The 13,586-nt window shown below is 38.3% G+C and overlaps 7 protein-coding genes across 7 annotated transcripts; 4 read left to right on the top strand and 3 right to left on the bottom strand.

Annotated features, from left to right (window-relative positions):
• Window positions 1–9: 9 nt before the first annotated feature.
• On the bottom strand, window positions 10–436 carry HYPBUDRAFT_152928 (uncharacterized protein). Its single transcript, XM_020221281.1, has one exon. It carries the CDS (start codon window positions 402–404, stop codon window positions 60–62), a length of 345 nt encoding a protein of 114 aa, XP_020075996.1. The 5' UTR covers window positions 405–436; the 3' UTR covers window positions 10–59.
• A 995-nt stretch (window positions 437–1,431) lies between these two features.
• HYPBUDRAFT_148705 (uncharacterized protein) lies at window positions 1,432–3,444 on the top strand (the record flags this gene model as incomplete). The annotated part of the gene is made up of 1 exon (XM_020220148.1): window positions 1,432–3,444. The coding sequence occupies one exon, from the start codon at window positions 1,432–1,434 to the stop codon at window positions 3,442–3,444; it is 2,013 nt and encodes a 670-aa protein (XP_020075995.1).
• Window positions 3,445–4,264: 820 nt separating this feature from the next.
• PGA25 (Pga25p) lies at window positions 4,265–6,952 on the top strand. Its single transcript, XM_020221280.1, has one exon. The coding sequence runs from the start codon at window positions 4,362–4,364 to the stop codon at window positions 6,603–6,605; it is 2,244 nt and encodes a 747-aa protein (XP_020075994.1). The 5' UTR covers window positions 4,265–4,361; the 3' UTR covers window positions 6,606–6,952.
• Window positions 6,953–7,071: 119 nt separating this feature from the next.
• HYPBUDRAFT_152926 (ubiquitin-protein ligase) lies at window positions 7,072–9,840 on the top strand. The gene has a single exon (XM_020221279.1). The coding sequence runs from the start codon at window positions 7,242–7,244 to the stop codon at window positions 9,624–9,626; it is 2,385 nt and encodes a 794-aa protein (XP_020075993.1). The 5' UTR covers window positions 7,072–7,241; the 3' UTR covers window positions 9,627–9,840.
• A 138-nt stretch (window positions 9,841–9,978) lies between these two features.
• HYPBUDRAFT_148702 (uncharacterized protein) lies at window positions 9,979–10,467 on the bottom strand (the record flags this gene model as incomplete). Its single annotated transcript, XM_020220147.1, has 1 exon — window positions 9,979–10,467. One exon carries the CDS (start codon window positions 10,465–10,467, stop codon window positions 9,979–9,981), a length of 489 nt encoding a protein of 162 aa, XP_020075992.1.
• A 312-nt stretch (window positions 10,468–10,779) lies between these two features.
• HYPBUDRAFT_109232 (uncharacterized protein) lies at window positions 10,780–11,556 on the bottom strand (the record flags this gene model as incomplete). Its single annotated transcript, XM_020218688.1, has 1 exon — window positions 10,780–11,556. The coding sequence occupies one exon, from the start codon at window positions 11,554–11,556 to the stop codon at window positions 10,780–10,782; it is 777 nt and encodes a 258-aa protein (XP_020075991.1).
• A 797-nt stretch (window positions 11,557–12,353) lies between these two features.
• HYPBUDRAFT_152925 (succinate-semialdehyde dehydrogenase (NAD(P)(+))) lies at window positions 12,354–13,413 on the top strand (the record flags this gene model as incomplete). Its single annotated transcript, XM_020221278.1, has 1 exon — window positions 12,354–13,413. A coding segment is annotated over exon 1 (983 nt), but the record flags the coding sequence as incomplete, so codon positions are not given.
• Window positions 13,414–13,586: the final 173 nt, after the last annotated feature.

The raw sequence follows: 13,586 nt of genomic DNA, 5'->3' as shown, positions 1-13,586 counted from the left end.
CTGTAATAAATAGATCACTGTAATAAATATTTAATACTATGAATAGCTATATACACTCACTAACCTTCACTACCAAGTCTTTTCGTTTCTAACATTAATTCATATAATTGATTCACTTGTTCCGGTGACATCTTATCCAAGTCTTCTTGACTCAATTTTCCTTCTTGCCATGAGCCTCCATCCAAATTTTTCAAGTAATCTTGCCACTGGGTTAAAAACCCAACGATATGCAATGGGTTGTCGATATTTTGATGGGCTTTAAATTCGGCTTTCACGTATTCATCGCCCAAAGATCTTAATTCAATGGGTAACTTATGTACATGGGTTCTCAATATAGCCTTGTAGAGTTTCAAAGGTGGCAACAATGGAGGTGCTTTCCTTTCTGGGCGACGAGGCCTTATCATTCTAACTAAAGTTGGTCTCATGGCCAATGTTCGGCGTACCTATTAAACCTTGATGAAGCAGTATCTGCTTGAAAGTTGATCAATCAATAAAAAAAAAAAAAAAAAACCGAACAAACCTAGCGACGGTACGGGTGTCTTAACCACCACAATTAATTGTTGCAATACCACCATGGTTAAAGCTTCAGAGTAGGGGTCCTCTCTTCCCATAGCTTTGCCAAACAAAAATAGAAAAGTCAATACATGTTTGCATGTTTGCATGTTTGCATGTTTGCAACTAGTCAGAAGCTGCACGGGTGCACCGTATATATCAATTTAGTAGCCTATATCCCAATTTTGCAATCATACTATAGACAATAGAAGGCCCTGCTAAAACCCTCCGATTAAGTGTATCAGAGTACCCCCACATAGCGTAACTAATCTGGAGAATCCAAAACAATAGTTACTTGGCTTACTGGAATTGGTAAGTTTGCATCTTCTTAAAGTAAGCCCAGCTAGATCAGCCAACTAGTTAATATTTTTTTCACCGTACATCTTTCTTGTCCTTCAACTGTCAACATGTCATCTTGATCGAGAACGTAAGCCTTCCAACCCCCATTCATCAGTGATGTATTCACCCGTTGATTCGGGTCAAGGCTTAATACCTATCCAGGTACTCTTTTGATACGTGCAAAACGCAGCCACCACTCCTCATTCCTAGCTCAGTATTGCTAGCCTCATCCCAACAACCCAATGCAGCCAAATATAAACATCAGTGGTTCAAGCTTGGGAAATGGTTTGCAAAAATGAAAAGATTGTTCAAAAGGTTTCGCACCGAAATAGGAAGTTTTCACTGTTGGAACAAAATTAGTTTACCCGATTAGGAATGAGTTGCACCTATTGTAACAAATGTCTAACTTAATAAATCTAATGAGTTCATCTAGTAGCTCATGAATGATTTAAAACCAAGTAGAATTCCACTAAACTGGCTTGCAAAGCTTTTCCTACAAACTGGTAACTATCTCCAACTATTAACTTTCGTTTATACACTATGAGGTTTGGTTTTATATTTACAACCATAACCTTGGTTACTTCTTCACTCGTTGCTGCTAAATCTGATACTAATAGTAATGAAATAATTGATGTGACTTCGAAAAGAAATGCACAAGAGCTTGACCATGAATGGGCCATTCGTGCTGTTCAAGAAATACTGACCGAATCCAACAGTTTGACTAAAAGAGATGGTGATATATTAGATTCTTTGATGAATATGTTAAAAAATTCTAATTTGTTGAACGATTTTGTTGATACTTTGGGTTCAACCAACTCGTCTTCTTTATCTAAAGTGGTTACCTCTTCCATATCGTCTGGAAGTTTGAATGTTTCTTCGATTGCTAATGTTATTGAAAATAGTGGGTTAACAAAAAGTTTTTTCAAATCAATGTATTCAGATTCCGATAATAACGAATCTCTTATTGATTATTTGAAAGACTCTTCTAACTCTAAAATTAAAAGAAGTATTAAAAGAGACATTTTGGAAGATTCTAAATCAGACATCTCCAAGAGAGATTTGGATACTATTATCAACATTGTTGAACAAATTTACAACTCTGGTATTATTGGCAAAGTCTATAATTATCTCATGAACCATAAAGAGTTCATTGAAGCTGGTGAAAGATTGGTTGTTTCAGTGGTTAAGAAAATTGATTGGAGTAGTTTATATACTACCATTAAGAACTCCGGTATTGTTCAATCAATTTTTAGAAGATTGGTTTCAAGTCTTGAATCCAGATTACAAACTAGAGAATTTGTTAAAAGAGCTGATGCTACTCATACCACTTCCACTGCTTCTTCCGAAACTTCTGACGGTTTAGGTAATATGGTTGACACCTTTTTAGAAGCTGCCGCTGGTGAAAATGACGATTCTACTACCACCACTAAAACTTCTTCTGATTCTTCTTCTACTGGTGGATTATTAGGTAATTTATATAATAATTATCTTGGTGGTGACGATAAGGACTCCACAACTTCATCTACTAAAAAGGCCACTACTTCTGCTAAAAAGACTGCTGCATCATCTGAAACTGGAGGTTTATTAGATGACTTATTAGGTGGCGGTGACTCTTCCTCTTCTGCAACTGTAACCACCACTTCTGCTAAATCCACCTCTACTGGCGGTGGCTTATTGAGTAACTTGATTGGTGGTTTCTTGAATGATGATGATGAATCTTCTTCTTCAACCGCTACCACTACTTCTGCTAGATCGACTTCTACTGGTGGTTCATTATTAGGGGGAATTCTTGATTTATTTGATGGCGATGATGATGCATCTGCCACTACTACTTCTACTAGATCCACTTCTACTTCAACCGGCGGTTTCTTAAGCGAAATCTTCGATGATCTTTTCGATAGTGATGACAACGATACTGAATCATCATCTGGTTCTTCTAAGAGTTTATCCTCCGAGTTCTTATCACTCGGTGAAAGTGTATTTGATAAATTATTCGATGGTAATTCATCATCGTCCACCTCTTCCTCTTCTAGTTCCGGTGGTAAAGGTATCTTGGGAACCATATTTGGTATCATTCTTGATGTTATTGAAGAATTACTCGGAGGTGATTCTTCAAGTTCTGGTAACACTACATGGAGTCTGCTTTTAGGTGATATTGTTGACGATATTTTTGGTAACTCAACTTCTTCAAGCACTTCAGGAAGCTCAGGTTCAGGTTCCGGTTTACTTAGCGAAATCCTTGATGATATATTTGATGGTGCTGAATCAGGTCTTGGTTTAGTTCTTGAAATTGCAGAAACTATCCTTGATCATTTCTTTGGTACCTCTGGTTCTAGCTCTGGCTCTTCTAAATCTGGTTCTTCAATTTTTGGTTCCTCTTCAAACAAACAAAACTGCTGCTGTGGTAATAAAAAGAGATCGGAAAAGAAATCTTTAAAGAGAATAGTTAGAAGATCGGTTAGAAAAACCATTAAGAAGAGAGCCGACTTATTAGCTATGGCCGATGAAGAGCTTCTTAACCATTTGGGTAAAAGACTTCAAGATACCAATTAAAATGTTTCATTTCTTCCCCCTTTCCTTTTCTTTTAATAACTTTTACGATTTTCTCTATACCTTTTTTATATATTTGTATTTTTAATTCATACCACATTACTATTAACAGAGGCAATTGTAAAAGAGCCACCAGGGATTTCGACTTGGGAAACTTGTGAAAACATTCACCAAATGTTTCTGTAAGGCAGTATTAAACATTAGGTTTGCGGTTCCACTGGTTCCACCGAATCCACTGAATCCACTGAATCCACTGGTTCCACTGGTTTCATTACATCCACCAGCTCCTCAATTAGAACCACCCCGCTACATCTAGCCCAACCCTATGGACTCATATGGCAAAAAACCAAGATTGCAACCCTCTACTAGAGAACTTGTTTCAGTAATAACTCATTCTCCAAATACAGAAGTATCCAAAACATTTCTAGCCATTCTGCAAAAACTAACAATAACTGTCTAAAAGAACCCAGTGGTCTTACTCCACTTACCACCTGCCAAGTTGATTCAATTATTACCATATTCTACTAAGAGGCCTTGGGTAGCTTTTACCATAAACTGTCAATTAGCTTGCGAAAACTCATTGGTAAACCCTGGGTATGTGCAGTCCTCACCCAATACGGTAATTTTTTTTCATGCACTTCATCAATTGTTCAACCTCGAAAATATTGCAAAAATGTTAATTTAATTATCGCACCGAATTAGGAAGTTTTTCAAATTTGGTTTTATAGCAGCATTGGTTTATATTCTTTTATATATCTAGTATGGGAAACCCCTACTTTTCAAGTTTGTTACTTGTTACTGGTAATTTGCTTCTTCTTTCTCTAACTCTTTTCCTTGGTTTATACCCTGTACCCCCATTCATTCGTTTGAAATCATCAAGATTTGTCTGCAAAATATAATTCAAGGGAAAGATATTTAATATGAAAGTTAATACCTTGTTTCAATCTATAGTGGTGTACACTGCTGTGGCCCATGCTATTAATCAACAGCAAATTGACTTGGATTCTAATGACAATGGCTTAGCCAAGCGTGGTCTTTTCAGTTCTATATTCGGTTCAAAGAATTCAGACTCTGATAACACTGACTCCACCGAGTCCACTGATTCCACTGATTCAACTAATGCTAACGACTCTATTGATTCAACTAATGAATCTTCTGCAGTGAACAATTCCACTTCTTCATCTTCCTCCTCCTCGTCCTCCTCCTCCTCAGCTTCTTCGACTTTGGTGCCTACTGTTGCGAACGCTGTGGCACAAGCTACTGATTCCTCTTTGGATTCTTCCTCTTCAGAACCTTCTTCTACTTCTAAAGGTCTCTTGGATAGTCTTTTGGATCCTGATTCTGATTCCTCCAGCTCGCAAAGCTCTTCAACTGTTGCTTCTTCATCATCCTCCAGCTCTTCCAGCTTGACTTCATCCTCTGCTGATCCTTCTTCCTCCTCAGATTTCCTTGATGATATTTTAGGCTCCGATTCTAGCTCAAGTACTTCTCAAACCGTTGACGCTGCCTCAGCTACTGCTGCTTCCCGTCATGGTTTGATGAATTTGATAAAAGGAAATGATTCAAGCTCTTCAACCGAAGCTTCATCCACCCTTTCTTCAAGTATCGATCCTTCTTCTAGTTCAGATCCTTCTTTACTCAATAAAATCTTAGGTACCAACTCAACTTCAACAGAAGATGACGATGATGATGAAGATGAAGAAGACTGTGATGATGATGATGGTGGTGATAATACCACAACTACTACTTCCACCCCAGGTGATGGTACTACTACTTCATCTCCAACTACTACCACAAGAACTTCATCTCCAACCAACACTACAGTTCCAGATGATGATGATGATGACGATGATGGAGAAGATTGTGACGATGATACAACTACCTCATCTCCAACTACAACCGCTATTCCAGGTGGTGATGATGACGATGATACTGCTACTACTACTACTAAAGGGTCTCCTCAAGATAACACTACTACTAGAACTTCATCAACCACCACTACTGCTGCTGGTGGTGACGACGATGACGATGATGATGATGACGATGAAGACTGTATCGATGGTACCACCACTACACAATCTCCTGGAGATGGAACTATTACCACTACTTCAGCAGCAACAACCACTATTTCAGATCAAACTAATGGTGGCTCAGGTAGTGGCTCAGGTAGCGGATCAGGCAGCGGATCAGGCAGTGGATCAGGCAGTGGATCAGGTAGTGGATCAGGTAGTGGATCAGGTAGTGGTTCTGATGGAAACGTTGTTACCATCACCGAATACTATACTACCACTATTACCACTGTCAAGAATGGTGCACAAACTACTTACACAACTGCATTGGCAACTGCTACTACCACTGTTTCAAGCGAATCAGAAAATGACGATGATTATGAATATGTAACTGATGACGACGACGACGAATCTTGTGACACTGCAGTATCTACTGCTACATCTACTGTTGCTGCAGGCTCAGGATCTTCTGGCTCCTCAGGATCTTCTGGTTCCTCAGGATCTTCAGGTTCCTCAGGATCTTCAGGTTCCTCAGGATCTTCAGGCTCCTCAGGATCTTCAGGCTCCTCAGGATCTTCAGGCTCATCAGGCTCATCAGGCTCCTCAGGCTCTTCAGGTTCAGGTGTTTCATCAGGTTCTGGATCGGGCTCAAACTCTGGATCAAGTTCAGGTTCTGGCTCAGGTTCATCTACCGATGTTTGCGATGATTATGATAGTGACGATTACGATAGTGATGAAGATGATGGAGATTCATGCTCTAACGTCGACTGTGATGATGTTAGTTGTGATGCTGACTCTGGTTCAACCTCTACTGTTACTGCTGCCACCACTGTTAAAACTACTGCTGCTGCTGAAGCCAAGTATCCAACTACTGTTGCTGCTGGAGCTGCTGGAACTGCTGGTGCCGATGACGACTGTGTTCCAACCACCGTCACCACCACCGCTACCACCACTGCCTTACAAACCACCACTGCTTATGTTACCGTTGGTGCTAAGAATGTGGAGGATATCAAACAACGTTCCAATGAAACCTCAGCATCTGGCTCAGCAGGTTCTGCCTCTGTTGCTCAACAATCTAAGAATGCCGGTAATATCGTCACCGCCCCAGGTAGCTTGATAACTGTCTTGGCTATTGTTATGGCTTCATTATTATAAGATGCTTGATCTATGACAAAAAAATTGCAAAATACCTTAATACTTAAAAAAAGAAAAAAACTACAAAATCCTTTAAAAGCTAATGATACACGAAAATCTATCTTCACAAATGTATAATACTTAATATCTCTGAATCTATGCTTACAATGGTTATGGTATCAAAACAATTAGTTGGTTGTATATACCATTTTCTTGCAAAGCAGGGTCTTTCCAAAATATACCTTTTAATTACTTATTTAACTTTCTAATTCTCTGGTCACCCCTTTTTTATCTTATTTAATTAATTGATGATTATTTCTACTTTTCGATTACTTCAATTTTCGGTGTCATTAACGACAATATTTTTTATAGTTAATTTAATATAAAACTCCTATGATTTTAGATCAAGTTTTTATCGCTATACTGTAGTTAAAAATGGTACGGGTTTATTGATATTTGAAAAAAAAAAAAAAAAAAAAGAATTGGGGCAAAATTTGACAAATATAACGTAGTACAAGATACTTGTTCAAATTAGAACCAACCCATTTTAAGATATATAGAGATAAAAACTATACTAGCGACTAGCTGAAAGAAATACCACCCGAGAAATAGGGGCACATATCAACCACTTAGAAGAAGAAAAACCCACCAGCCAAAATGCCCCTTGTTGACCGTCAAACCATTTTGTTTTTTATAATAATGTTTATATTTTTGTCATTACCCAGTGGGATTGACCAACCACATTCCAACAAGGATCGAGAGACGTTGGATAAGTTTCATGCAAGCATTAGGGCTAACCGGGAAGATTTAGCCAAATCAGAGTATTATGAAGGATATGGTAATTTAACTGGATTTAAGTTATCATATCAGGATAACTTGAATAATTTGAATGAACTGAATTGGCCATTTCATGAATATAATAGGAAACATCCTTTTGAAGAAAAAGAAGAATTTAGCATACTACCCAATGAGGTTAGTAATCGAGTTAAACAATTTTGGTCATTAGATCCAATAAATGAAGAAGATTCCGAAGCTTATATGTTAAATATATCAGGAAAAGTGTATGGAGATTTCGAGGTGATTAAGAAGGCCAACAAGATCAAGCCATATGCAATGCCATTACCTAAATATTTACAAGAACATTATGAATTATATAGTGAAAGCCAATATAAAGAACAAAAACAAAAATATGAAGCGAATCCAGAAGAAAATCCCGAACCAACTGAACCAAGCGGGGTGATAAATAAAGTAGGGAATATAACTTTTAATCTGGGTAAAATCTCTCTAGGACTAAAGAGTTTTGATTATAATTATAAAGATCGAGAGATGATGGATCAAGTTAAGAACATAACGGCTGATTCCATTAATGATGCAGTGGTTGTTAAAGTTAAGTTAAATTTGATTGACTATCCCGAAATCAACGATAATGAAGTTGAAAGTCTTGGGGTATATTTTCAAAAAACCGGATCATTAATTAGTATAAGTAGATCAGCGAAATTTCTAGGAAATTATGGATTAAGCTATCTAACCATGGATGAAGAAAAATTCAATATAACGAAGAAATTGATTGGACAATTGGTTAATACTACAAACTTTGAAAAAGATCTTAATATGGATTATATGAATAGTTATATTGAAAAATCCCAGGGGCAATGTGAATATATATCGTATTTCCAGTTCGATAAGACTGAGTATCTGAAGAAGCAATTGGCCGAAATAGATGAAGAGTTAATGAACCCAAGTGGTCGACCAATCCCGCACGAAATTCCTAAATTGAGTATTAAAGAATCGTTACTTTATTCTCCTGATTGCGGGATCATATTACAATCCAAACCACAAACGATATTTGAAGGGAACAAAACTGAAGTTACCAATTTTGAATTGAAAAAAATGTTGAGTGGATTATTAATATTAATTATTATTCAATTATTTTTACTTGTCAAACAGTTAAAAGAAATGAAAACGCCTGGTCAATTGTCTAATGTTTCCAGTACTACCATTTCGATTATATCGTTACAGGATGCTTTAATGGCGTTATTATTTTTGTTAATATCCAACTTGATTGAAGAATTGTATTTATTATTAGCATGTGTTGCGGTGATTGCCTTTTTAATGTGCGGAGTCTTTGGATTAAAATTTCTATTGAGTGTAATGACGGTGCAATCAAACGAAACCGGAACCACTTGGTGGGAAATCATGAGAGGAAGTCGAGAAGAAGGATTACCATTACCGGTGACTCAACCAACAACAAACACTCCTGCTGCCACCCAAGCACAACCGGTTACTGCACCATTGGGTAATGACGAAAGTACTTTTGCCAATCGCGTATTTGGAACCGGATGCATCTTGACTATATTATCGACTTTCTTAATATTGAATTCATTCTTATGGAGAATAACGTTCCGCCGAATCTTCGAATACGGAGGATTACTTCTAATCAATTCTTATTGGATTCCCCAATTCAGTCGCAACACTCTTAAAAACCGTCGCAAATCATTTTCGTGGGAATTTATTTGGGGCACTTCCATGATTAGGATCATCCCGGTATGGTACTTGAGTCTCATCAAACACAATCCATTAAGACATCATTACGATCCAGTCTTGGTCATTGTACTAACTCTGTGGATCTTACTACAAATTGGATTATTGTATTTGCAACAAATTTTTGGCGCAAGATTCTGGATTAACGAAAAATGGTTACCGCAAGCTTATGATTATCACTATTTACTCAATATTAAGGATTTGGAAACCGGGAAAGGGTTCCTGTCCGACATGCTTAATAACTTAACCAGCACCAATGATTTGGTTGAAAATAACGGGATCATAAACTGTAAAGTTGATTGTGCCATTTGCATGAATAACATCGAAATCCCAATCAATACCAACGCCGACGGTAAGAACATTCACCAACTAGATAAATCCAAATTGAAAGAGTACATGATCACTCCGTGCCATCACATTTTCCACAGTGAATGCTTAGAAGACTGGATGGTCTATAAGTTGCAATGCCCGGTTTGTCGTACTGGATTACCTCCAGTATAGTGTTCAGCAGCCGCTTATGTAATCGGGTTGTTACTTTGACCGATAGCGCCGTTAGCCGTTAACTAAATATTTTTTATTTATTTTTTTTAAAGCCGCCATCCGTTTTACGAAAATACGAAAAATTTATACGAAGGTCTCTAATCATATGGTAGTCATGTATAATTCATCATAGTATTCATTATAGTATTCATAGTATTCATAGTATTCATTATAGTATTCATAGTATGCATTATAGTATTCATAGTATCCATTATAGTATTCATAGTATTCATTATAGTAGTTCAATCATCTACACTCACCTACATGAGTAATTGTCAAGTCATAACATCGTTAATCTATATACAAGGAACACTCACAGAAATCTAACTATTTTCTTACCATCGTAGTAATTGTCAATCGAATTGGTAGTGTTGTTTCTTGATAATCGTACGCTGACGTCTATGGTGCCATCCATCAGTAACCCGCGGGACGCGTCGGCAGGGCGAGCAACGTAATTGGGATAGTAGTCTTCCGGAGCAGTGGGAGTCAGAAGAGGAGACGAAGAAGAATCAGTGCTGAACCGTTTGGCAGAATTAGGGATCCTGCTCAAGGCCTTCAGTGACGATATATTCGACTTCATCAACCGGGACCGGGTCATCACCTCCGGACTCAGCGACCGCTGGCTTGTTTTCAAATGACCAGGTGGCGTGGAAGTCGAGCCTCTATGTGCTGGAGCAGAACGACTATTATGTAATGGGAAGGAGTGTCTTCTCTTGATTCCCTCCGGAGCTTGATCAGACTCCCGTCTCTTCAGCTTGAAAGGATTGAAAGGATTGAATAACTTGGATAGCATGGTGAACATAGTATGGTCATTAAATGACAGGCAGAAAAAGATAATTCGGCAAACCAGAAAAATAGCTTTGCAGCATCGATGGATATATATACATCTGACAGTTTCAAAGGCCTACGGAGTTAATTTGGCGCATGTTAGTAATGACTTCTTCCGCCGTGTCCCCATCAAGATCTTCGCAGCTTTGGCTTTCGGTGTTATTTTTTTTTCCAACTTGTCCCCGACCCGCGCAGACGTTTTCTGCTCGTAACAAAAATTTCGGCCGGAACCCGTTTTTTACAATTAGCTCCAGCTTACAATTACGTTTCGGTGACCGAGTATTTATTAGTCTCTTCTATCGTTATTCAAGATACGCAAGATAAACAAAAACAAGTTGATAATGTCTAAGTAGAGAGAAATGGTGGCCGGGATTTCGTCATCTAAATGACAAGTTTTAATGATTTTCTGGGTATCGATTATAATGTAGATACTAAAGATCAATGCACCCAAGCCCGAATAGATCAATTCTGCAGTTGACAGATGTTGGGGAAAGAACATGAAAAGGAACCCCCATCCGATCAATACCCATAAGCCCATACTGGTGAAACCTTGCCAACTGATAAAGTCGTATTTGGTTTGGAAGGCAAAAATGGTTAAACCAACAAAGATCAAAAGGGTTAGTTCAAGGGCTTGTATCACCACACCACTTTCCACGGTGGCGGTGGCCAACCCAATCCCGTAGGCCTCACATAGAGTGAATCCACTCAATAGAATTAAATTGGTGGGATATGATCTGGCCTTGTATAGAGTACTGACCAAGAATCCGATTGATCCAACCATGCTTACAATCCATAACCAAATGTTGTTGAAGCACCAGTTTTGAATAGAGGGACTGGAACGAATAATGAATCCGGTAATAATGGTACCTAGGATTTGGAGAGTCAATAAGGAGTACACTTTACGTATAAACATGTGTCTTAAGTCAACCAGACATTCCGAAACGTTGGTACTGTATTTGAAATCATCGGGGATATTATCTCCTGCAGTACGTTCTTCAGTATAAGGAGGAGGCACCGGGCCAGACTCCGGTTCAGATTGTGGTAATGGATTATAGTTTGACATGATGAAGAAGTAGTATCCTTAAATTGTGTTTTGAGTGACTAGCGTGGAAAATAAATTAGTCGCGTCACGTGACGCGACCCCCCAGTTACAGTATAACGGGATAGCATGGATGAGTGTGGATTGGTAGATTAGTAGATTGGTATGGACTGGTATAGATTGGTATGGACTGGTATAGATTGGTATGGACTGGTATAGATTGGTATAGAAGAGGTGGTGTAGTTGTGTCGGTGACAGATTGTGGTACCCGCTAAGAACCCGCTAAGCAATCACATAAATAGCGAGAGAAATCGATTTGCCCCGGTAAATTGGCATAACTCGGTAATCATGGCACCAAGTTTAAACAACCCCGAGTTAATCAGATCAGGCCCATTTGTCAACGGACAATGGATTGAATCAAAGAGCAAGAACACTTTCAAAGTGTACGATCCCGCAACCGGCGAATTCATTATTGAATTACCGGATCAAACCAGTGAAGAAATCGATCAAGCAATCGAAAATTCCTATGAAGCTTTTCAAAAATATCGTGAAACCAATGTTTACGATCGTGCTCGTTGGTTGCGTAACTTATATAACTTAATTATTGAAAATTTAGATGACTTGGCTAAAATAATTACTTGGGAAAATGGTAAATGTTTAACTGATGCCATTGGAGAAATCAAATATGCTGCTTCTTATTTTGAATGGTTTTCTGAAGAGGCCAAAAGAATCTATGGTCATACCATTCAACCTTCTAATCCAAATAATAAGATTCTTACTTATAAACAACCAGTTGGACCAGTTGGATTATTATGTCCTTTTAATTTCCCCTCGGCAATGGGGGCTCGTAAAGCAGCCCCAGCATTTGCAGTTGGATGCACTGCTATATTGAAACCAGATGCCCAAACTCCATTAAGTTCATTGGCATTGGCTTATTTGGCAGAACAAGCCGGATTTCCCCCAGGAGTTTTCAACGTGGTATTAACCTCAGTGGAATCAACTCCAAATTGTGGTAAGAAATTTTGTGAATCCCCATTAATTAAAAAAATCAGTTTCACTGGATCAACCCCAGTTGGTAAATTATTAGCCAATCAATCATCATCCACTTTGAAGAAATTATCAATGGAATTAGGTGGTAATGCACCAATAGTTGTATTTGACGATTGTGATTTAGATCAAGCAGTAGAACAATCGGTGGCTTCGAAGTTTAGATCTTTGGGTCAAACCTGCGTATGTGCCAATCGAATTTATATCCAAGCCAACATCTACGATAAATTTGCCGAAAAATTTGCTGCCAAAGTCAACGCTTTCCAAATCGGTAATGGGTTTGAAAAAGGGGTCACCCATGGTTGTTTGATCAATGGTAAAGCCATTGCCAAGGTCGAAGACCACGTAAAAGACGCCGTGGCCAAAGGTGCTCATGTTTTAGTTAAAGGTGGTAGATTGACTCAATTAGGGGAAAACTTTTATGCTCCAACGGTATTAACCAATATAAACAATGATATGAAGGTGATTCACGAAGAAACTTTTGGTCCCTTAGGTGCCTTGGTTAAGTTCGATACCAAAGAAGAAGTATTGAAAGTCTGTAATCAATCAAACTACGGATTGGCCGCCTATGTTTTCGCAACCAATATCAACACCATTTGGTATATGACGGAAAAATTAGAAACCGGAATGGTCAGTGTCAATACCGCCGCCTTCACCGACGCCGCCTTACCCTTTGGGGGAGTCAAAGAAAGTGGGTTTGGTAGAGAAGGCTCTTTATACGGAATTGACGATTATACCGTTATCAAGAGTATTAACCTTGGGAATGTATATAACTAATTTGTAAGGGTCGTTCGGAAGCGAAAATTTATTTAGCTAAAAAACGAATAAACGAGCAACTTTTTTTTTCATCTTTTCTCTGCTTCTTTATCAATGTGTATGGTTAGTCCTAGTAAATTGGTGAAACTTCAAGAGGATAGAATGTTAATGTCGTGTCCTTCAAACCTGGTACCGCCAAACCTGGTACATTCAACCCGTCAATTTGAGAAAAGTCCAATTGAAAATAGTCA

Source organism: Hyphopichia burtonii, assembly GCF_001661395.1.
Source record: "Hyphopichia burtonii NRRL Y-1933 unplaced genomic scaffold HYPBUscaffold_4, whole genome shotgun sequence".
In the NCBI taxonomy this organism is placed as follows: Eukaryota; Fungi; Ascomycota; class Pichiomycetes; order Serinales; family Debaryomycetaceae; genus Hyphopichia; species Hyphopichia burtonii.
This window is presented reverse-complemented; position numbering and strand designations above follow the sequence as displayed.

Bases quoted from the DNA above. Each gene is read 5' to 3' on its own strand.
- HYPBUDRAFT_152928 (XM_020221281.1), bottom strand. From the start codon at position 404: ATGATAAGGCCTCGTCGCCCAGAAAGGAAAGCACCTCCATTGTTGCCA.
- HYPBUDRAFT_152926 (XM_020221279.1), top strand. From the start codon at position 7,242: ATGCCCCTTGTTGACCGTCAAACCATTTTGTTTTTTATAATAATGTTT.
- PGA25 (XM_020221280.1), top strand. From the start codon at position 4,362: ATGAAAGTTAATACCTTGTTTCAATCTATAGTGGTGTACACTGCTGTG.